We start from the raw sequence: 24,826 nt of genomic DNA, 5'->3' as shown, positions 1-24,826 counted from the left end.
TGTTAAGGCACTAGGAGAGGAAGAGAAAATGAAACTCAGAACAAGCAGAAATAAGGATACAGTAAGTATATGAACACAGATAATATAATAGGATCAACAAAATCAAAAGCTGATTATTTTAAAAGAGCAACAAAATTGACAAAACTTTAACAGGACTGACCAAGAGAAAATGAAAGATCAAATTACTAAAATCAGGAAAGAGGGAACATTGCTATCAATCTTGCAGAAAATCAAAAGAATTCTAAAGAAATACTATGAACAACTGTATGTCAACAAATTAGACAGCTTTAGTAAAATGGACCTATTCCTAGAAATACAAAAACTGCCAAAACAGACTCAAGAAGAAAGAGAAAATCTGAATAGCCCTGTAATCCCTATAACAAGTAAACAGATTGAATTTGTAATTTAAAAACTTCCCACGGAAACTTCCAGTTTCTGGTCTGACATGTAAGAAGCCTGGAGGTCTCCACTCCATCCCAACATGTACAATGCTAAACAAACTGGAAAACCAATAACTCTTCTTAGAGCCATAAGAGAAGTGAGGTCCAGGGCAAACTGCTGCCCCTCCAAATTGGAGAGAAAGACAGGCTGATACAGAGAATTACAACTTAGCAAAGCAGAAACCCAGGAGCAAAAACCTCTGTGGGAACCAATTCCAGAGTAAGGAAACCTGAATTATAATTGACAAACTCCTGGAGGCTCAGTGTGGACAAGTCTAAGAGATAAAAGCTTGGGGGGACCCAGTCAACAGGGGCCCCCACACTTTTGTGAGTTTTACCTCTTGGAGCTTTACCAGGTTCTCACCATGAGTATGGGAGGAAAATCCCCACTTGCTTCCAGCAGGGGGAGAATAAAAGGAACCATTTTGAAACATGCACATACATTCTGTTCTTCACAAGGCCTTCTCTCAAGAGAAACTAATTAACCAGAGCCTAACCTGGTGGGGTTTTATCAGGACCTGACTGACCTGTGGGGTGGGAAATACCCAGTTCCAGCCAGCTCTAGATTTCTACCTGGAGGGAGGCAGATCTCCAACTCCAGTTCACACTAGCCATACTGACAAGCACTGTTCACACTCCAGAAGCACAGGCTCACTAAAAACCTGAGACCTACTCATAGGACCACAGGGCTTCTTCATTCCCCTCACACCTCACCAACACATTAATGAAGACCTATTTAGAGCATTTCCATCTACCCAGTACATCATGTCTGACTCTAAAGAAAAAATTAGAAGGCATACTAAAAGGCAAAAAATATAGTTTGAAGAGACAGAGCAAGCGTCAGAACCACATTCAATACGGTAAAGTTGTTGAAAATGTCAGACCAGGAATTTAAAATAACTATGATTAAAATACTCATGGCTCTGGGGCGCCTGGGTGGCTCAGTCGTTAAGCATCTGCCTTCGGCTCAGGTCATGATCCAGGGTCCTGTGATTGAGCCCCGCATCGGGCTCCCTGTTCTGCAGGAAGACTGCTTCTCCCTCTCCCATTCCCCCTGCTTGTATTCCCTCTCTCGCTGTGTCTCTCTCTCTGTGTCAAATAAATAAATAAAATCTTAAAAAAAAAATATTCATGGCTCTAATGGATAAAGTAGACAGCATGCGAGAACACAAAGGCAATGTGAGCAGAGAGATAGAAATTCTAAGAAAGGACAAAAAAATGCTAGAGATCTAACACATTGTAACAGAAATGAAGAATGCCATTGATGGGCTTATTAGTAGACAGGAAAGAATCTCTGCTAGAGGCTATCTCAATAGAAACCTCCAAAACTGAAAACAAAGAGAAAAAAGTATGGATAGGGCGCCTGGGTGGCTCAGTTGGTTAAGCGACTGCCTTCGGCTCAGGTCATGATCCTGGAGTCCCTGGATCGAGTCCCGCATCGGGCTCCCTGCTCGGCAGGGAGCCTGCTTCTGCCTCTGACCCTCCCCCCTCTCATGTGCTCTCTTTCTCATTCTCTCTGTCTCAAATATATAAATAAAAATCTTTAAAAAAAAAAAAAGTATGGATAAAAAGAAACAGAATAGAATACTCAAGACCTGGAATACCAGAAGGAGAAGAGAAAAAAGAACTGAACAAATATTTGAAACAATAATTACTGAGAATTTTCCATACAATATTTTAGGTCAATTATAATTGATAATATTTGGATGGACCCTGAGGACATTGTGGTCAAGTGAAACAAGTCAGAGAAAGACAAATACAGTGTGATACACTTATGTGTGAAATCTGAAAAAGCCAAATTTGCAGGGACAGAGAGTAGAATGGTAGTTAACAGGGGCTGGCGGGTGGGAGGAGTAGGGAGATGTTGGTCAAAAAGTACAAACTTTCAGTAAGAAGAGTAAATTCATAGGATATAATGTACAGCATTGTGATATAGCTAATAATACTGTGTTATATAGTTGAAAGTTGCTAAGAGAGTAAACCTTAAATATTCTTACCACAATGAAGAAATAATTATGTGACATGCTGGAGGTGTTAGCTAATGCTATGGTGGTAATCATATTGTAATATATAAAAATATCAAATCAACATGTTGTATACCTTAAACTTACACAATGTTATATGTCAATTATATCTCATAAAGCTAGGGATAAAAAAATAGAAATAGAAGAGGAGGAATGCTCCACTCATTTAATGAGGCCCATATTAACCTGATACCAAAACAAGGCAGACACATTATAAGGGAAAAACCTAGGGGTGCGAAATCTTTAATGAAATATTAGCAAGTTGGATCCAAATATATATAAAAGGATAATATACCATGACCAAATAGGGATAATCCAAGGAATGCATAAGTGATTTAACATTCAAAATAAATGATATGATTATCCCAATAAATTTAGGAGATGCATTTCAGAAAAATCAATATATATTCATAATTTAGAAGAAAAATAAAATGTCCTGGGGCGCCTGGGTGGCTCGGTCGTTAAGCGTCTGCCTTCGGCTCAGGTCATGATCCCAGGGTCCTGGGATGGAGTCCCACATGGGGCTCCCTGCTCCATGGGAAGCCTGCTTCTCCCTCTCCCATTCCCCCTGCTTGTGTTCCCTCTCTCGCTGTGTCTCTCTCTGTCAAATAATATAATCTTAAAAAAAAATTATTAAAAAAAAAGAAAAAGAAACTTCCTAGCAAACTGGGAATAAAGGGAACTTCCTCAACTAAGTTCTTACTTAATGGGGAAAGGTTTTATGTTTCCTCCTAAGATAAAGAGCAAGGCAAAGATTACACTCTCATGATTCCTATTCAACATTATATGAAAGGTCCTAACCAATGTAAGAAAAAAAAAAAAACCATACAAATTTAAAAAAAAAGCTGTTTTTATTTACAGATGAAATAATTACGTGTGTAGAAAATTCTAAGGAATCTACAAAAAAGCTATTGGAATTAATAAGTCGGTTTACCAACATTGCAGGATACAAAGTTAAAATACAAAAGCCCATTCATTTCTATGTACTAATAATGAACATTTGGAAACTGAAAATTTTAAAATTACATTTACAATAGCACAAAAATATTAACTTCTTAGGGATAAATGTAACCAAATATGTCAACACTTATACACTGAAAACTACAAAACACTGCTAAGAAAAATTAAAGAAGATCTAAATAGGGGGAGAAAAATACGTGTTTATGAATCAGAAGACTCAATGCTGTGAAGATACCAATTATTTACAAAATAGTCAGTGCAACATGAAACAAAATCCTAACAATCTTTTTTATGGAAAGGAACACACTGATTCTAAAATGCATAAAGAAATGTAAAGGGCCTAAAATAGCCAAAACAAGTTTGATAAAGAACAAAATTATACAACATGCTTTCAAAACTTATTATAAAGCTACAGTAATCAAGACAGTGTGGTATTGGTATAAAATAGATATACAGATCAATGAAACAGAATTAAGAATCCAGAAAAAGTCCTGATAGATAGATGATAGATAGATGATAGATAGATAGATATAGATGATAGGTATAGATAGATAATATAGATAGATATAGATATAGCTAATTTGATTCTGACAAAGATATCAAGTTGATTCAGTGGCATAAGAACAGTCTTTTCAATATATAATACTAGAATCACTTAGCTATATATACAAGGGAAAAAATGACACAACTCATTGAATTAAATTGAAATGGATCATGGACTTGATCCTGAGAGGTAAACCTATAAAATTCTCAAAGAAAACATATGAGAAAACCTTTGCAGTTTTGGATTATACAAAGACTTCTTAGAATGGAAACAAAACACATGAACCATAGGAATAATACTGATAAATTATACTTCACCAAAATTAAAAAGTTCTGTTCGTTAAGATACCATTAAGAAAGTAAAAGATAAGCCACAGTTAGAAAATGTGCAGTGCACATACCAAAGGACATGTATCAAAATATGTAATAAACTCTTACACCTCAATCATAAGAAATCTCTCAATAAAAATGGGCAATGGACCAAGGAAGATACATTAGGCAACATCATTATTTATCAGTGAAATAAAACTTGAAACCACAACAAGGCACCACAACAAACCCATTAGAATGATTAAAATTATTGCTGGGGAAATGCAATATGTTACAACCATTGTAGAAAACGCAGGAGTATACAGACAGAATGAAGTCTGTAGTTGTTAATTTGGGGTGTCTATCACACCACCACTTCCTGACAGCTCTCACCTCCCACCACTCCTCATCCACTGGTCCCTTCAGAGCTGAGTTTGTTCCCACCACTGTCTCCTTTTCTGTGCTGCTCCGTTCACTTTCCTCGCCTTTCAGCTAGTCTAAACTTTATACTTCTTTCAGGGCTCAAACAAAGTCACTGGATTCCCCTGTTGCCCTGGCCCACTCTGATCTCGCTCCCCTCTGAACTCCTCTGCCATCTCCCACCTCCATATGTGCAGGACCATGATTAGAACCAGCACTGGGAGATGCACGTGAGTACTAAAGGGCAGCCTCCACATTTTATACCCTTATTTTCCCTACGTGATACTCAGAACAGGGCAGGCAACCAGTATCTCGTGGTAGCTCTAGCTTCGTATGACCTCCATGTCTATGTATGAACCTTCATACCTGTTTTCCAGCCTCAGGTTGTGTGACACGCTGTGCATTATTTTCACCAGGAGATTCAAAACCATCCTCTTCCTCTGCAAGTGGGGCCAACCAAGTCCGGTCATGCTGCTCCCTCATCTCTGGGACCTTTTTCACCTCTGTGACCAGTGGAATGATGTCTTTGCTTTTGGCAGCAGGGCCTCCTGTCACCTCTTTTTGCCTTGGTAAGTTTTGACTCCTGCACCACTTGTGACAAAAATGCTGAAGAGTATGTATTACAAAGCAAAAAGCCCGGCAGAACCGATCCAAGGCTAACTGGACTTTGGTTTTTTTGGACTCTCCATCCAAGTTTCCATCTCTCTCCTCATTGCTGAAGGAATTGAGCAGCAAGGCAATGAAGAGGTTGAGTACCTGGGGTGGAATGGAGGGGGAACACACAAGGAGAATGGAAAGTTTAGCAGAGGGAAAGATATAGTAGGTTTCCAGAACAAATTTTCCCCAAGACCCAAAACTAAGTCACATGAGATACTATGTCCTTCAGTCTCCTCAGAAAGTTCATTTATAAAATGAATAAAAGGAGATAAGATTGAGGAAGGCAGCAAGATAAGATGAAAGAAAAATTGAAGTGAAAGAGTGCCAAGAGCCAAGACCAGTTTGTCTACATACAAGCAACACATGTTGTAAACTCTGGCCAGGGTAAAGCAGAACTGTGTGACCACTGGCAAAATAAAAAATGTATATTCCTTGAGGATCAGGTGAATAGTGAGCTTGGCTTTGCTGGAATGGGATATGGGTCTGATGTCTAATACTGCCATGGGGTCCTCCCCTGTTGGCACAGTTTGAGAGATGATGTGCTTTGTGCAGGCTCTTTAGGTGCTGTTGCCCGAACCACAACCAATATTGGAGCTGAACTGGAGGGGTTTGGATAGAATCTGCAGCTCTTCTGTTGAAGCATGGATCACTTTAAATTCAGATCATCTCATCAGCTTCCTACTTGGGTTTTTTTGCTTACATTTACACACCCTCCAATTCATCATCTTCATCTCCTCAAACTCCTTTGTTTGTGGCTGTCACCAGCTCAAAAATATACAGCTTCGGGGAGGAGTGTCTTATGAGTGTGAATGGGTCTAGTCACTCTCCCACAGCTTCACCACAAGAATTCCAGCTGTGGACCTCTGCTCAAGCTTTCCTCTGTTTGCCAAGTCCTCCTTGCCTCTTTAGTGCCCTTCTCAAGTACTGTTATCTTCCACGCATCCTTTGTTAACATTTTCTTCCCACTCCCATTGGTTATATTCTCCTCTTCTGAACTTTTGTACCACTTACTATCTATCTAACATTGCTGATCAGGCACATAGGATAAAGCCATTGTGTGCGTGTGGATGGTTCAGTATACTTGCACGATAGCCCCAACTTGATTCTTAAGACCTTGTGCTCAGGTATCCTGTGTGTCTTCTGTCTTTTCATACCCTTACTGGGTACCCAATTAGCTAATAATATCTATGTTTCCAGCTGCAAGTGACAGACTCAAAGCAACTTACACAATAAGAAAATGTAACTTCAGAAGTTTGAAAATAAAACAGAAGGACCAATTATGACATGAAGATTGGTCTGTTCCCCCTTTTTCCTCTACCTTCCTCAGTGCTGGCTTTGTCTTAGGCTAGTTCTTCTCATGCTTGCATAATGTTTGCAGTTCTACCAGGAATCATGGTCATAAAAAGGCCCAGAGAAAATAAAAGGACCATTTTTTTTTTTAGCTCATCCCTTCTTTTTTCTTTTAAGAACAAGAAACCTTCTCACTAGATGCCCCTTTACAACTTACTGACCAAATTAAGTCACAAACCCCTACCTCAACCATTCGCCAACAAAGAGAATACAATTATCTTAGAATAATCACCTGGTATAAAATAGATATTGGGTCATCAGTTAATATGAGCACTATGTGACAAGGATGTTTTGTTTCATGCTTTTTATAATTTCCTCAAGTCAAATTCAAATGCAGATTTTTAATATCATAAAACATTAAATGTATAATCTTATATTTAGAATAATAATTACCAGTGAAGTGTTGCAAAAGAAGCTAATACATTTGTGCAGTCCATATATTTAAAAAAAAATCTAAGACACTCACCACAAGTTTTCCTATCACCATGATCGACAGAAAGACGACAATGCACAGTGCTTGATTTGTTTCTTGCATACATTCCCACATGTTTTCAATCCATTCCCCACAGAGGATGCGGAATACCACCAGAAAGGAATGGTAGAAATCCCCCATGTGCCACCGTCGTAAACATGGGGCTGTAGGGCCACAGGATGTTTTATTGCTCTTTATAGAATTGAATTTAGAGCCAAAGACCTGCATGCCAACCACTGAGAAAATAAAGACCACAATAGCCAGGACCACGGTCAGGTTTCCCAGGGCTCCAACGGAGTGGCCAATTATTTTTATCAGTGTGTTTAAAGTTGGCCAGGATTTCGCTAACTTGAAGACTCTCAGCTGTAAAAACAGACAATAAGCAAAAGTGGAAGAAAAGCCAGTTAAAGACAAATTCCATCTGCTCAGCTATATAGTAAATGACATGCTCCCAAACCACAGCATTTATGATTTTCAAAAATCTTTTCAAAGTCAAATCCATCCTAAACATAGTCATCAACTCCCTGGCCCATGATAATAACTATATCTACCTTTTTGTTTTAAAAATGGAAATATTTTGTTCTAATTTTTGTTAAATGATAAAGACTTTGGAGTCATGATGATGGAATTAAGCATATATGTTTATTGCATAAAGTGAATGTTTTGGAATCCTATATAATATACCAAGGGTCAAAAAACTATGGCCCAAGAGCCAAATCCAGCCCATTGCCTGTTTTTGTATGTCCTGAGGGGTAAGAATGTTTTACATTTTTAAATGGTTGAAAAATAATCAAAAGAAGGGTATTTCATCACACGTGAAAATTGTATGAAGTTCAAATTTTTGCATCCGTAAATAAAGTTCTATTGGAACACAGCCACACCCATTTGTTCTCAAATGTCTATGGCTACTTCCGTGCTACAACAGCAGAGTTAAGTGATTTCAACAGAGACCATACAGCTTGTAAGACTGCAAATATTTACCATCTGACCTTTTATAGAAAAAAATTGCTAATTCCTGCATTATATAATTCAGGTCACAAGTTTGAATCTGAACTTTCTAACAATGATAAGAGGAATATAGTGTTTTATACCCAGGAGAGAAAAAGCAATCAGCTACTCAAAACACACACACATACTTTTTTCAAAAAGAAGTTTTTTCCATGGAATTTTACAGACCCTATGTGAGACAGCACAACAACTAGTTTCATAGGTTCTTATATTAGCTTCCAGCGTAAACCAATGGTTTCACTCCAAAGTACAATGGTGTTAAGTATCAACTCTTTGGGGGAAATACTGCAGGTCAGTAAGACTTATGGCCCAAGAGAAGGAACAGCATTGTGTCCTCAGAAGGGAGCTTGGGGCACCTTAGGGAGAAATCACGGTTCTGTTATACACAGGCAATGCCACAGGGTTCCTCCCCTCAGGGCATGGCTGCAATAAGCCTAAACAATCATGAAGCAAATGTAATTTTGCTTACCTGAGTGCCAATGAAACTTTAGGAGAGCAACTTAATAATGTCTGACTTTGAGCAGTGTGATTGCCTAACATATCCCAAGTATAAAATGTATGTTTAGGTAACTGAAACAAATGTTTTACTCTGTAGTCTTAGAAATCTTATCCCTGCCAAAAGAAAAAGTAAATCTCTGAAAGGACGCCAAAGGTCATCTTTTATGGCTTCCCAATCCCCCTGTCAGATGTGGTTTCCCTGTAGCTTTCTATCTATACCTCTCATGGAGTTTGTCACACACTCTACTTTGCCTCATTTCTGGCCCTGTCTTGTCTCATCTCTAGATGGCAAACTTCTTGAAGACAGTACTTTCCTCGTCTTTGAGTGCTCCTTCAGGTCAGTTCCTCTCAAGTGCCTCTGCAAAGGTCACCAGAATGCCTCCATGGTCAGTGGGTGGAGGGCAAAGATGACAGGACAGGAATGCGGCACTGGAAGCAGTGAGGAGGAACCTATTGAGACAGCACCTGCCAGCAGTGCCCGGGCCCCTCCTGGACTCTGCAGTCTTCACTGCTTTGGCAAGCCCAGATGTGAGGGTGCCTGGCTCAGAGCTCAGGGGTGAGTGGTGGGGAAGAGATCATGGGAGGGGGCTACACTAAGCAAGGAGAAGAATCCTGACACCAGAAGATACCATGTTGAGTCAGGTTGCCTAAGGGGTCATCTTGGGATGGGGGAGGCAGGGGTTCAGCTGGGAGGAGACCTCCTGGGACTCCCAAGAGTATGCAAAACCTGGGTGGGAGGAGGAGTGCAGTTTTGATTCTCAGATTAAGGTAAGATGAGTTAAAGTTTGATGCAAAATAGCCACTGAACTCAGTCAAGACTCTTGTCAATCCTGGAAGCTAAGGTATTCAGTAAAATAAAACAGTAAGTGCCTTACCACTCTTAAGGGACGGAAAAACAGCAGGCTTTTTTTTTTCCCTGCAACTGTACTGTTCATCACATCTGCAAAACTCAGAAGAGCAACAATGCTGTCAAAAATGTTCCAGCCTCGGCGAAAGTAGTTGTAGGGATCAAGCGCAATAATTTTTAGGCACATTTCTGCCATGAAAATGCCAGCAAAAACCTACAGTGAGACAGGGAAGAATGAGAAAAGGAAGCTACTCCTCCTTGAAGATACACTTCTAAGAATGGTCCAAGGGAATTGCAGAGGTTACAAAGAAATAAAATGCATTTTTATTTACTTTGTTGCTCTCCCCCCTCCCCATCATAGTGCCCATTACAATATTACCAAGCTCACAGACATCAGGGTGGAGAATAAATATTATTTCCCAAGGCACAATTGGCTTCTTGATAGAGGGCAGAGTGATTAGAAAGTGTCAAGCAATTCTTCCTCTAAGTTCCCTTTAAAATGCCAATAAACATTCCCAAATGAGGGGAGGGGCAGGATATATAACAGCTCTGAAAACTGACGATAAATATCCTCCATAAAGCAGAATCAGAAGGAGTTCACCTAACCACTCAATCTCAACACCTTTATCAGAAAAAAAAACCAAAACATTTAAAGGGGGCCCAGAGCAAAGAATTGAAAAACACTGCTAGGAACAGGAAAACATCTTTAAGCAACTCAATATATAGGCTTACCCTACATGATGAAAATCTTGGGATAAACCCTAGGTTGGTTATGGTTGAAAGGAGGGTTAGTGAGTTGGAATATAATCCTAAATCCTATAATTCACCCACAGAATGCAGGGTTCATTATTCCAGAACAAAATACCAAAGAATTAAAAGGAAGGGCAAGAGTTAAGAAAGTGCTAAACTATGTGATTTCCATAGTCACAAATAAGTGTTTTTGTTTTTGTCTTTGAAACTTAGATAAACACAGGCTTAAAAACATTGCAGAATGTTGAATAAGTGGTAGCCAAATTCAAAACTAAATCTATCATCTACATCTTTGTAGAAGATAAAACAAAGCATTTCTTCATAGCAAATAGCACATTCTGACACAGACACAACTAAATAGATATGAGAAAACAACAGTGTGAAAATAATAAGGTAATACAAGAAGGTTGTCAGTAATAAGACTCTCCTCTATAGTTCTGGAAAAGAAAAACAACTCAGAAATGATTTTTAAATCTCCATAATAAAAAAAAATCTCCTTATTAAAAGTAACAGATGATCCATTTTTATAAATAATTTGATGACTTACTATTTATTTTAAAAATCCCTAAAATAAAGTGACACAAATTTAAAAAGGATAGGCAAAGACAAATCCAAGATAGACAAAAAGAAAAGAAATCAAGGTGGCAAAGAAAACCCAAAGCTTGTATTAGGTAGATAGCAATTAAATATTGCTATCTACCTCTGCCCAGAGCCACGACCAGTGCCTAAAAGCACACAGTGTTACCTATTGTAGTTAATTGTGCTGGACTGATCCCTGTCCCCTTTTGAGCTCCTCCTCCGCCTCCTGTCTCCTTCAGGCTTTAGGTGTCTAGCCTTACAGCAAAACCCTACATGTCTTGGAACCATTGGTTTGCCATCCAATTCAACCGCTATTCATGGCTTCTTGGGAGCTCAGTGTACTCCCCTGATTCAAGCAATACCAAAGCCTAGAGAGTTCATTTCCAAGTCCAGTCCCACAGAACTGCACAGGCCAGTTGAATCCTGGTCCACCTGTCAGAGGAGGCAGGTTTGGATGTGTTCTTTGGTACCCAAGGCTCCAAAGCCTCCCTCTACCACTGCTATGGGGTACAGTAGATGAGGTGGCTACCACCTTTGTATTGTGTGTTAATTTATTTTTTTAAAGATTTTACTTATTTATTTGAGAGAGAGAGAGAGAATGAGCTGGAGGAGGGGCAGAGTGAGACGGAGAAGCAGACTCCCTGCTGAGCAGGGAGCCCCATGTGTGGCTCTATCCCAGGACTCTGGGATCACTACCTGAGCCGAAGGCAGCCGCTTAACCAACTGAGCCACCCAGGCGTCCCAAGGTATTGTGTGTTTAGGGAATGGGGTACATGGAATGGAAGCACAGGCTACAAGGCCAGTTCTGCCTGTTTCTCATCAGTTTTTAGGGGCTGGGGTACAGCTGCTGCCTGTGAACTCAGACACCAACAATGTCCCTGTGCCTCCTTCTGTACCACTTCTGGGGAGAGTGAAGAAGAATGTCACTTAATTATCCAGCTTCTGACTGCAAAATGCAGCTTCACCTCAACACCCAGAACAACTAGTCAGTGGGAAATCTGAGAGGGTGGCTTTTGTCATTTCCCACTGCTGGATCAGCAAATGAAGGGACGGACAGACCACTTTTGCAAACTGGGAAGCCCTGCCTAGGAGCATGACTCTGGGTTCTTTGGGTATTCTCTGGAACTTATCTAATAACTCCATCTACCAGGAGGTGCTGAAAGATAGGTCTGCTGACTCTGCTGAGGCAGGAACCTGCAGGCACAGCTTTCTGTCTTCAAGGGAAACAACACTGTCAACCCATTTCTGGGATACATCATCAGGAGACAGCTGAATACCATGGCCTGGAGCCCAGAAGATACCAGCCTGTTAGAAGGTACCATGTGTGTTAGGTTCATCATGCAGCATGAAATATAATCTGATCCACACACACCTACAGAGCACTTCTTCCCAAGGGCAGTTTGGGGAAAGAAACTTAAATGCAGACTGTCTGTAAGGAGAACCACTCTGGCCTTGCACTGTGGTCCCGCTATATCCCTGTACCTCCTGAGAGGGACATGGAACTGAGGGTAACCTCAACCTGATGCATAGAAGCAGCTCTGTGAACCAGTTTCTGATTCAATAAGTATAGTGGATTCTGATCAGTGTAAAATAACTAATTAAAAAATACATGCATATACATTGACTAGAGATCCTCTGCAATGCTAAAAATGATCATCTTTGCTAATAGGACCATAGGAAATGAGTTCTTCTTTGTATCTCCCTTATTTGTACTTTTCCTTATTTTTAAAATTAAAAAAAAGCGTGTATTGCTTCTTAAGTTGGAAAAATAAAATAAAACCTTAAGAATAAATGGTTAGATATTCTGGTAAGATTAACTCATTGGCTAATTAAGGTAGAACATTCAGTGGGTAATTTTTTGTTATTTCTGATATTTGGGAGACTAATTAATCCTTGGAGGGGGGAAATGCCTTCTCCAGGAACAATAAATAGAACAGCTCATGGGAAGTCTGCTCTCCTATCTAAGTTTTCCCAATTTAACTGGGACTAGATCCATCCAATGAGAAACATACTGAAGCAGGCTGAAGTCTGGAGGCCCCACTACCACTCCATAAGCTCTGTACAACTCCTCCTGGGAAAGTATGCCTCCCACAGCTGCCAGGCCCTGACCCATCTTTCCAGGGGGAATAACAGCTAGTAATAGCAGTCACATTATTTTGTGACAAATGATGTCATCCATATCACCAGGGATCATGGGACACATTACCAGGGTCTCTGGATATGGTTAACGTTTTCTTGATCATCCCAAATGGCTGAACTTTTAAGATGTCTGCTGGCTTCCTGCTTCCCACTGGATGACTAAAGAGATGCCTTAGCATACCAGAGAGCCCACACAGGGCCCATGGAAAATTACTGAACTGGGTAAAAACAAAATCCTAACAGTCATCTTCTCCCTCAACTCTACTTAATGGGACCAAAGACCTAGGCTAGGTTAGGCCATTCGCAACATGTTTAGACTTTGAAAGAATTTTAATTCACAGTTTGAAGTATTTTTATATTTTAAAAAGCCTGAAGTTACCAAATTCCCTATATGCAACATAGAATCAAAACTCCGGCGCATGTTGTAATGATCCATGGCCAAGAAGATAGTGTTGATGATGATACAGATGGTGATGGCCAGCTCAGTAAATGGGTCAGTCATCACGGTTCTCAGGGCCTTCTTAATGCACACCCACTGGGGGCTACAGTTCCACACGAGGTATTTGGATGCCAGGTTTCCCCCACATGGCAGGCAAGGCTCCTGTGATTTTTCTTGTTCTGGAGAAGGAGAATGTGAAAGAGCAGTGAGTAGTTAGCTCTGAATCCATCTGACTGCTATTGGCCTGAGTGCATTCCTTCCTCCCACTTCCCTAGGGTCTCCTATGAACAACCTGATCAGCCAAGAAGGGCACTGATGGGTGCAGCTGGAAAGTTTTCCCATATGCAACTTCCATGTGGTATAACCATGTACATCTAGTCTTTATACTTGTATTTAGCATCTGGGAGCTGGGCTGCATGGATAAAGATACAGATATGGAAGCCAATACTGGATGTGAACCCATGAGAGAGAGAAATATAAGCTCAAGTTATGTTCATTCAAGGCAGACCATGGTGACAGCTGTAACAGAGGCACATAGAGCTACCAGGGCTCAACGGAAGGAGAGGTATTCAGGCAGGGGTATCTACATGCATTGAAAGAAAATGTCCTCTCCAGCTGGTTGAGTTCAGGCTGCTGGACCCCTGATTTCCCTGGCACCATTTCAGGGACTCATGCCAGCCAAATGAGTTGATACAACAGGCTCAAAAGTGTTAAGGATCAATCTGACCCCACCCTTGTAAGGACTTGAGTCCTGCCTTTGAACCCAACCCCTTAGTTGGGTCCTGGTTACCTGTTGTTAATAAGGTCCATCAGATGGTTCCAGCCTATCTACATAGATCTTCCATCGTCCATGCCAGATTCCTAACTCTAACCTCAAATACAACTGTCAACTACTGGAAACTTCTGTGTCTTCTCTTCTTTGGTCACTATCATTGTCACTGCAACCTCATGTGACTGCCTGGCCTGATTGGGAGGTTCTGTCTGTACCCTTGGTCCCAAGTCCCATCACAAGGCTAGCCAGTTCGCACCACTACCCAAGGGCCAACTCAGGGTGGGCCCACTTCTTCCGAGTCACTTAGCTCACATATTCCAATGAGGCACAGGAAGTGACTCTGCAGGAAATACAGGGGGCTTCAGAGGGCTTCTGGGGGAGGAGAGGAGAATGGAGGGACATCACTGCAGTTTGGCTCTCCCTGGGGCTGGGAGGCAGAGCTTACCCTGCACGGTGATGGTGAGGATGCTGACCGCGCTCAGGGCCCTCTGTCTTTGGAAGGGGTCCCTGTGCTCATCGAAGTAATCCACTGACAGATTCTGGGATAGTCGTTTGGTTTGCTCTAGGATGTGTGGCTGTAAGAGAAGGCAGGCATGACAGACCTTCAAAGCAAAGAGGCTGCCTCTCCTCAAAACTTCACAAGCTACTTTGTTTCAATGCCACATGCCTCAAAGACACTTCATATCTTATATAGGTCCACTCACTCCCATTTCATGGCACACTGAAGGTTCAGTTTTTGTATTTCATATTTAGTAGATAAGTGCAATATAGTTTGACCATTCATATTTCTTATGCATGCACATTTCCAGGGTCCCAGCTACAGAAAATTTTCTTCCTCTGTGATTTATTCATTGTCAACAAAGAGCAAGCAAAATTTTATAAAAATGAATGAGCAACAGTTCAGGGTACCAAAGCAATAAAAAATTGAATTTAGAAACAATGTTTTTGGGTGGCAGAAGTGGGGGATACATTTAGAAGGGTGGATTGGGGCCAGATGGTGAAGTGTCCTGAATGGCTGCCTAAATTGATTTGAAACAGTCAGTAACTTAAAAAGAACAGCCAAAATACATACAACAACTTCTATATACTAAACCTCAAGCACTCCTTCAGGCTGTGCCCAGGAGCTTGACTCTCACTTTACCTCCAATTCTACAGTCTCTGGAGGTGAAAAGACATAAATCTCCAGATACCTAGAAAACTATCCATAATGACTTATTTCCCCAGAGTTCTGACCAACCAGGGCCCCAGAGGGAACTATCCCTTGTGATAAGCTATTTTAGAGGCAATCTATAGTCTTTCCATAGCTAGTTCTCTTTTGGTTTAGGGAAAAGACTTCTTATTAGCTGTCTGTTCTTGGTCTATTGTTTTGTGAAATGAGGAAAAACCCTCAAAATACTAAAAGATACTTGCAGTCTCTTCAATATGCTATCACCTGACATTAAAGAAGGCTCTAAACCGAGAGATCTGTCCCTGTCATTCCATCAGAGAGCTGCTCACAGCAGTGAATGAGGTTTGTCCACCTACTTCTGCAAAGACTCCCAGACCCCCTTTCCCCACCCCACCCTCAGGTGTGCACAGCCCCCTTCTGACCACTTCACCTCTTCCTTCCATCTCAGGAAAGTGGCTCTAGCCATTATTCCATGGTCTGTATCTTCAACATTTTCCTCTCCTCTGAAGTTTCTCTCCACAATTAAAACATGTTTGAACATCCCCCACCTCACTGATTAAAAAAGGGGGGGGGGGCTTTTTTCCTACCGCACATCTCCCCATAGCTTCATTTCTGCATATCCTGTGGCCTACTCAATATCCCTGCTAGGATGCCCCACGGGCATTTCAAACTTGCCACGTTCAAAACTGAACTTTCCTTCTTCCCCACCGCCAAGACATGTTTCTTTCCTGTCTCAGTAAACTACCCTCTATCAAGTTGGCTACCCAAGCCATCAACCGGGCATCTTCCCCACCTTGTACATCTAGTCGACTGCTGAATCTTATCTTCTGGAGATCACGGCACCCTGTTATTCTCTCTTCATCATCCCGCCCTAACCACAGTTTAAGCCCCTGTCACCTCTTGGATTACTGCCACAGCTTTTTTTGTTTTGTTTTGTTTTCATGTAGAAAGCATATTTATTTATTTAATTATGTTCATTTAGCCAATATATAGTACATCTTTAGTTTTTGATGTAGTGTTCAACAATTCATTATTTGCATATAACACTCAGTGCTCATCACATGTGCCCTCCTTAATACCCATCACCCATTTACCCCATCCCCCCACCCCCCTCCCTTCTGTAACCCTCAGTTTGGTTCCTGGAGTCCAGAGTCTCTCATGGTTTGTCTCCCTCTCTGATTTCTTCCCATTCAGTTTTCCTTCTCTTCCGCTATGGTCCTCCATGCTATTCCTTATGTTCCACATATGATGAAACCATATGATAACTGTCTTTCTCTGATTGACTTATTTCACGTAGCATAATCCCCTCCAGTTCCATCCATGTCAATGCAAATTGTAGGTATTTATCCTTTCTGATGGCTGAGTAGTATTCCATTGTATATATGGACCACGTCTTCTTTATCCATTCATCTGTTGAAGGGCATCTCGGCTCCTTCCACAGTTTGGCTATTGTGGACATTGCTGCTATGAACATTGGGGTGCAGGTGCCCCTTCTTTTCACTTCATCTGTGTCTTTGGGGTAAATTCCCAGTAGTGCAATTGTTGGGTAGTAGGGTAGTTCTATTTTTAAAATCTTGAGGAACCTAAATACTGTTTTCCAGGGTGGCTGTACCAGCTTGCATTCCCACCAACAGTGTAAAGAGAGTTCCTCTTTCTCCACATCCTCGCCAACATCTGTCATTTCCTGATTTGTTAATTTTAGCCATTCTGACTGGCGTGAGGTGGTATCTCATTGTGGTTTTGATTTGAATTTCCGTGATGGCTAATGACGTTAAACGTTAGTCATTTGCATGTCTTTTTTGGAGAAATGTCTGTTCATGTCTTCTGCCCATTTCTTGATTGGAGGATGATGATGATGATGATGATGATGATGATGATGATTATTTTGGGTATTGAGTTTGAGAAATTTTTTTTCCAGAATATTTCTTTTATTTATTTATTTATTATTTATTTATTTATTTTTAATTTTATTATGTTATGTTAGTCACCATACAATACATCATTGGTTTTTGATGTGGTGATCCACGATCCATTGTTTTCGTATAACACCCAGTGCTCCATGCAGTACGTGCCCTCCTTAATACCCATCAGCAGGCTAACCAATACCCCCTCCCCCCTCCCCTCTAAAACCCTGTTTGTTTCTCAGAGTCCATAGTCTCTCACACCCAAAAAACAAATAATCAAGTCAAAAAGTGGGCAGAAGATATGAAAAGACACTTCTCTGAAGAAGATATACAAATGGCTAACAGACACATGAAAAAATGTTCATCATCATTAGCCATCAGGGAAATCCAAATCAAAACCACATTGAGATACCACCTTACACCAGTTAGAATGGCAAAAATGGACAGGGAAAGAAACTGCCACAGCTTCTTAACTGGCTGCCTCCAATTCTGTCCTACTCCCGTCCCGTCTCTTCAATACATCTAGGATTTCAAAACTGTCAATCTAGTTGTCACTCTTTTGCTTAAAACCTTTCAAAACTGCTTAGCCCTTGCTCTCTGAGTAAAGGGTGAACCCCTGACCTGGCTTCAAGGCCTTTTGTGATGACCCCATCTTACTGCTATAGTCTCTCACCACCCACCCTCCAGCTTCATCACATACACACATGTGCATGTGCACCCACACTCCCAAGTGTTCCACTGGATCATGTTCTCCTGCTCTCCTTTGCCTCCAGGCCTTTGTATGTGCTGTTCCCTCTACCTGTGGTACTCCATTCACTTTTTACCAAAGGATGAAACATTAATTCATCCTCTTGGCACAGACACTGCTTCCAATCCATGGCTCTTTTCCCACTCCCACAAGTCTGGGTTGGTTGTCTGAAGCAGATGCTGCTGTTGGCTGAATCTGTATGTCCCTGGGTCCTACCTGAGGCTTTCCCTGGTGACTTGATCACCCTCTTCCCTAATGCATGCCAAGTCAAAAACCCAGGAAAATGATTATGTCCGGAACCCAGCAGTCTGGAACCAATGAGGGACCAAAGTTGGTGTATAAATACTCTAGTGCCCTCACTCCATGGAGATTAAACTCCAACCACCTTCAGTGGTCACAGGCTTGATAATGAACCTTAATTGGCCACCTGCTCTTCCATGTATCCATTCTTCCCTCTCCTCTTGGTGCTTCCTGGGATCACTTCCTGAATAATCTACTTGTGCTCTAATGTCTCCGTGTTTCCTTTGGAGGGAACACCCACTAAGACACTGCCTCTCCTCTGCTCTCCCATAGCGATCATCATGTCAGTAATCACATTGAACGGTAACTGCCTCCTTGTCAGTGTGTCTTCATCATTAGTTGTCTGTTTCATACATCTCATGTATCCCCAGTAGCTACCCCAGTGCCAAGCAGATAGTAAACATGGTCAACACCTCAAATAGATGCTTGTAAATAAATGGGTCATTGACTAGATACATGGATGTGGGGAAGTAGGCACAAATGGATAAATGGATAAATGAGTAAATGAATGAATGAATCCTTTCAATTAGACCAACAACTTGACCTGTTCCCCTAACAGTACTATAGTATCATTAATTTCTGGGCCAAGACTTGCCTTTTTTGTGGAATCTTCATCAGAATCTGATCCTGGAGGCTGGTCTTTCCCAGAGTCTCTCAAAAAAAAGGACTTTCTTTTCCTTTTACCAAAAAGCTTTCTCTTCTTTGGGGAAAAAGATGATGCTTCAAGGGAATTAAGTGAACTTCTGTCAATTCCCATGGCAACCAGAGCCTTAGAAAGTGAACAAAAGCAATTAATAAACAGATTATACCTCCCCATAAAATGCTGCAAATGACCCAAACTTCACAAGTGTTCTCTCCTCTCTTCTGGAAACATCATACCATTTAGATTGTTCATCATGTACTTGGAATGCACTAGCTTTGTTATTATTTATCAGAGGCACATATCCTGTTTGTTTACCCACAGAAATTGCAGCCTCAAAGGCAAGGTTAACTCTTTCATATCTCTATCACTAACTCTGAGCACAGAGTCCAGTATGTGCTAGGCACTCAATAAATATTAGTGCCTGATGATGCAGGTATTAGGCAGGATGGGCTCCCCACTGACGAATCTCTGTGGAGCATGAGAAAGAACATGTTCCTGAAATATTAGAATGGGAAAATGATACCAAGGAAACAATGAGAATGGGCTATAAATATGACAGGAATTTCAAGAAGGGAGAGGTGATCTCAGCTATTGTCTTTAATGGTAGAACACCATTACTGCTTTCCCAAACCCTGCCAAGCAAAGGCCCTGAACACATACATCTCCAGATTCCCATAAGAAATCCTGGACCAGAGCCTTAGTTTACATATATGTACATTTTATCCTCTAGCCAGCAGTCTGGGGTCTGTCCTAGAAGGCTCGGATTTCAGAAAATCTAGGGTTCCTGGTTCTTAAGAGCTCTGTGCCTGGACTTCATAGTGAGACAGCAGCAGAGCCAGTGTTCACAGGGCTTCAGTTCCCAGAAAAGCACCAGTAGAGAAAGCTCTGAGACCAGGTCTCATGGCCTCTGCAGTACGCCCCCACCCAAGCAGACCCCACTATCTGACACTGCGTGACCTTACCTCCTTCTCCTCCTTCAGCAGCCGCTGGGCTTCCTGGAACATCTTCTCCTTGGCCTCTGTCTCAGCAGCTACATTTCTGTTCTGTTCCTCATAAGCCATGGTGACAACAGCCAGGGTTAAGTTAATCAGGTAGAAAGAGCCCAGGAAGATGACCACCACAAAGAAGAAAACTGAGTAGAGCCCTGAGGCACGCAAGGTCTGCAAAGGACAGAGCACACACTTGCCTCTAAAACCTTTTTCTACAGAGGGGGGACCGTCACCTCAAGCAGACATCATACAGTTGCAATCTGTCCTCCTCCTCGTCTATAACCTCCCATCACCCAGGGACTCCTGATGCCCATCAGTGAGCAGATGCCATCCTTATATTCCCACTTAAGGCATGGTACTTTGTTATGACTTTCTCAAGGGTAGTTGCATTTTAGAATTTAAAAGGCAGGAGAGAAAGGAATGCTTCATGAAAACTGAAGCGCTGGTGGTGGAATCCGGAGAGGGCTAACGTTTCTAGGAAGAGGAGATGGTTTTTTATGTTTCTAACAGAATATCTAAGGTAGAATTTAACAGTACAACTATTGAGGATGATAAACAGATGACAAAGGAGGAGGGTAGATGGTAAGTTATGAATAAATGACAGAAAGATGAGTGATAGAGAGGTAGGAAGGAGTGAAGGGGGGAGGGTGGAAGGAGAGAGGGGGAAGGAGAACGAGAGCGAATAATTAGATAACCTGTTGATAAAGCTTCTCCCAGGAATCTTGGGTCATAAGCCGAAACATGGCAAGAAAAGACCAGCCAAAGTTGTCAAAATTGGTATAATTATAGTCAGGATTCCTTTTGGTGTGTGTGCATTGAAAATTTTCAGAACAGGCACTAGATGGAAACAACGGAACAGAGGAGGAATTACGTTCCCTGCAGACCAGTTTCCCTCCCACCCCCCACCCATCCCAGCCAAGGCACCAGCTCTTCTGAGGGCCATGGGCTCATAAGGGAAAGTCCTGGGTGCAGACTATTTATAGAGGGGCCATGCCCCACCTGCCAAGCCTTCCAGCCTATCCCTTACTGAGGGCACTCACTGACTCTTTTCAGATGGATTGATTAGTAAGCTCATATCAGCAGGTTTTCATTAAAAATTAAGTGCAGTGATACAGTGAACAATTAGTGGTAATAAAGGGCAAGAGAAACACATATGCACCAGTACACATCTTTTACAATACATATATGAGATTGTTCTTTGACTATTCTCTTGCGCCTTGCTTTTTTCATGGAACAATATAGCTTGGAGGTCTTTCCACACAAGCTATACAAGGAAATATTTCTTTTCATGTCTTATAGTTCTATGATTTATTTAATTGCTCTGCTAGTGGTGAAGATTTAGGGTTTCAGTTGTTAACAGTCTTTTGTTCTCATTACCATTTGGGTCTTATTTTACAAACAGTAGATCTCTTGCACATAGGTCCTTGCCCATATCACCAAAGCACACATCATTAAGTGCATCTATCAGATAATACTAAGGGTAGATACTTTCTTCATTTTTAATAAATATACTATTTTGATCAAAGTAATACATGCATGTGGTTTAAAAATCATGTGGCACCAAGTGGCTTGTAATGAAAACCATTCCATCATTCTTTAATTATCATTTACACACTGCCAAGTCAACAACTTTCAACTTTTTATGTCCATATCTTTAAAGATAACATTTATGCTGATATATACCAATTTTAGTCCTTGGTGATTAAGTTCCTGCTAAGATGAGAGTTAGGTCCTCAATATCCCATCCCACTTATCACTACTTATATCCCTCGTTTCAAAAAATACTGTGGCCTGTGTCAATGGCTCTCTGGGATTGGATATGTTTTTTCCTTGGCTCTTGTGTGTTGCTTTTTCCAAGTTTTACGTTCTCATTTTTCTGGAACAAATTTCAAGTGGCTTCTTAAGAAGACTGGGTGATCTTTGCATATGTGAGTATATCTTTATTCTACCTTCACAGCTGATTGATTGTTTGGCCAGAAGTAGAAATCTGATTTGAAAGTAATTTTTCCTTAGAAATATGAAGGCACTGTGCAGTTATTATCCTGTGTGGCTGTTGAGAATTCTGATGCCATTTTGATTTTTGTTCCTTTGTGGGTGACCTTTTTCTCTTTGATTTTAGAATCTTTTCCCCGAAAGTCCACAATAATGCACTTGGCATGGACCTTCTTCACTCATTGTGTTGGGCACCTTGTGGGATGCTGAGGGACTTGCATCCTTAAGCTCAGGAATATTCTCTGTATTGTGGCATTGCTAATTTTCTCCCTTTTGTTTTTTCTGTGCCCTATTTCAGGAATTTCTATTTAGTCAAAAGTTGGAACTTCTGGTTTGATATTTATTCTCATATTCTCTGTCTCTGTCTTTTGTTGCTACTTTCTGGACCATTTCCTCTACTTGACCTTTTAATTCTATTACTGATATTTTGTAATCATGTTACCCCCCCCAAAAAAATCTTTCTTGCTTAGTGACTATTCCTTTTTCATAATGAGCTATTTTTGTTTTTATGCATATAATATCTCTCTTAATTCACTGAGGACCCTATTTAAAGTTTTAAAAGTCCTTTTTTGTTCTCTCTGAACTGTTGCTTTGTCCACAGTTCTTATGGCCTGAATGTTTGGGTCCTCCTGAAATTTTTGAGTTGCAGTCCTAATCTCCAATGTGATGCTGTTGGGAGGTGGGGCCTGTGGGTGGTGATTAGGGTGGGAGGGTGGAGCCCTCATAATGGAATTCGCACCCTCATAAAAGAGACCCCAGAGAGCTTCCTTTCTGCCATGGGAGGACACAACAGAGAAGACTGCCACCTACAGCCAAAAAGAGGGCCCTCATTAGAACCCAACCAAGCTGGTGCCCTGATATTGGATATCCAGCCTCCGGAACTGTGAGAAATAAGTTTCTGTTGTTTATAAGTCACCCAGTCTACAGTATTTTGTATAGCTGCCTGAACTATGACAATGTTCATTTTTCCTGTTTCTTTATCTCGGCCCCCTTTATGCCAAAGACTTTCTTCAGCTATCTGGTGAGCCTGGGCTGTTCAGTCACATTTAATCAGAGGTCCTGACAAGTTGATTGGGAGTTTGCTTGGTGGGCAGAGTAGGACTCAGTGAGTGGTAGGCTTTGCGTTAGGGTGACTCAGAAGGAAGACATCCATTGTGCCTTCTTCCCCACCAGACCTCAGTGAAAGCTTGTGAAGTCCCAGCACCCTTATTTTCCAGGAACCTATTGGGGCTGAACCTAACATACTTGATTTATCTTACTTCTTGGTCACCATTCAAGATATTAGCTTGTTTTGTCCAATATCCCCCTGTCTAGATATGCCTTCCTGTCAACATATACAGGTAATTAAGTCTCTCCTCCAGTGGTCCCATCTTGGCAAAAACTTCACCAGTCATTCACCCCAGAAGCAAGAGAAACACCTCTAACAGTTTTCTCCCCTCAACACATCCACCACCCTCCCACACATACACTCGTGCACAGTGTACATGCCAACCCCCTTCTTCAAGTCACTATCTTGTTCTGTCTCCTAAATGTCTTTGGAATTCATCCATCCATTTCTCATCATCTCCACTGCACTGCTTCGTGACTTTCATCTGTATCAACCTAGTCTTCTAAGTGGCTGCCTTATCTGCTCTATGCATCCATTCTCCACATAGCAGCTGTAGTGACTTTTACAAACAACTAATCTGCTCAGGTCTTGTTTCCTTTGTGATCAATGTAAAAATCCTTGGCACTGATGGGCTACCAGGTCTTGCAGTGTTAGTTCTAGTCTCCTGCCTCTGCTTAATAAGCTGCTGGGCTTCTTACTGCCCCTGAGCTCATGCCCTCAGGCCCAAAGCCTCCCCCCTTACTATTCTATGGACTGAAATTGTTCACTCTATATCCTCACCTACCAGAACCTCCTACTCATGCTTTAGATCCACATTGTGGTCACCAGTCAGTTGGTTCTCAGGGAAGGAGGCAGCAAGTAAAGGCTGAAAACCAGGCCTGGGCCCTGGACAGACAGAGAACTGCCTATGAAGGTGACCTTAGACCTGCCATCTCCTTGGAAACTACTGTGTTATGATCAATGGGGAAGGTCATGTACTAGGAGTTGGTCTTCTATAAAACTCCTGAGCTTTGAGACTACACCTAGACTAGAGAGCTATGATTGGTACACAAGCTTAGAGAGATGAGGACACGATAAGGACCAGTTAGAAGCCAAGGCTACTGTGTCTATGTGTCCAAGTGGCCGACCCCACCTTGGATTTTGCCTACAGTAACTGTACTTACCCTGTGTGGGGTAAAGGAAGCATTGTATGTGACAGCTGTTGGTCCCCTCATTAAATGAAAGCACTGTGGATGCAGTGTGTCCTGTTGCAGATCATTTTAGAGAACTCAGTAAACCTTTTATTAGAATAAAGTCTATGATGTCTTGTGAGTTTGACTGAATCTGAACCTATGACGACCCAGGTGGCATTAGAGGACACCTCCCTCATTTTACAGACAGGGTTATACCCTCTGTTCAATTTCTCTCAGTACCTACATGTCTCTCTTAAAACACTCATCACACTTTCAAGGAGTCAAACACACTTTCTCTCCTTCCTGTGAGATGCCAGATTCAAGAGGAAAGTGATCTCTAGCTCATATTTGCATTCGTTGGGGCTACCACAGAATTTGGTATGCTATTAGCCTTTGATACATATTTGTTATTGAGGAACAAATTTAGCCTATTTTATCAGAGTGACTAGCATATTATCTTAATTTGAAATACACTAATTAAATCATCCTGAATTGAATTTCTCACCACAGAGAGCACTGATACTCTGGAAGAAAGAAGGGTATCCCTAAAGGGCCAGAGAGCTATGAGCCTCTAGGGTGAATGTGTATGAACACA

At 41.4% G+C, this 24,826-nt stretch overlaps 1 protein-coding gene across 1 annotated transcript in view; it reads right to left on the bottom strand.

The window, feature by feature from the left end:
• SCN11A (sodium voltage-gated channel alpha subunit 11) overlaps nucleotides 1-24,826 on the bottom strand; it is a 92,553-nt gene that overhangs the window by 38,298 nt on the left and 29,429 nt on the right. The window contains exons 9-16 of the mRNA XM_045904025.3: nucleotides 20,655-20,796; nucleotides 19,933-20,130; nucleotides 18,923-19,096; nucleotides 14,653-14,782; nucleotides 13,376-13,614; nucleotides 9,557-9,742; nucleotides 7,170-7,538; nucleotides 5,063-5,452 (exon numbers count right to left, since the gene is read on the bottom strand). Coding sequence (XP_045759981.1) covers nucleotides 5,063-5,452; nucleotides 7,170-7,538; nucleotides 9,557-9,742; nucleotides 13,376-13,614; nucleotides 14,653-14,782; nucleotides 18,923-19,096; nucleotides 19,933-20,130; nucleotides 20,655-20,796 — 1,828 coding nt within the window. The remainder of the gene's footprint in view (nucleotides 1-5,062; nucleotides 5,453-7,169; nucleotides 7,539-9,556; nucleotides 9,743-13,375; nucleotides 13,615-14,652; nucleotides 14,783-18,922; nucleotides 19,097-19,932; nucleotides 20,131-20,654; nucleotides 20,797-24,826) is intronic.

This window comes from Mirounga angustirostris, unplaced genomic scaffold, assembly GCF_029215605.1.
Source record: "Mirounga angustirostris isolate CCGP_5_RB_7025 unplaced genomic scaffold, mMirAng1.0.hap1 SCAF_1, whole genome shotgun sequence".
Lineage (NCBI taxonomy): Eukaryota > Metazoa > Chordata > Mammalia > Carnivora > Phocidae > Mirounga > Mirounga angustirostris.
The sequence above is the reverse complement of the archived record's forward strand: the minus strand, read 5'-3'. Positions and strand labels throughout refer to the sequence as shown.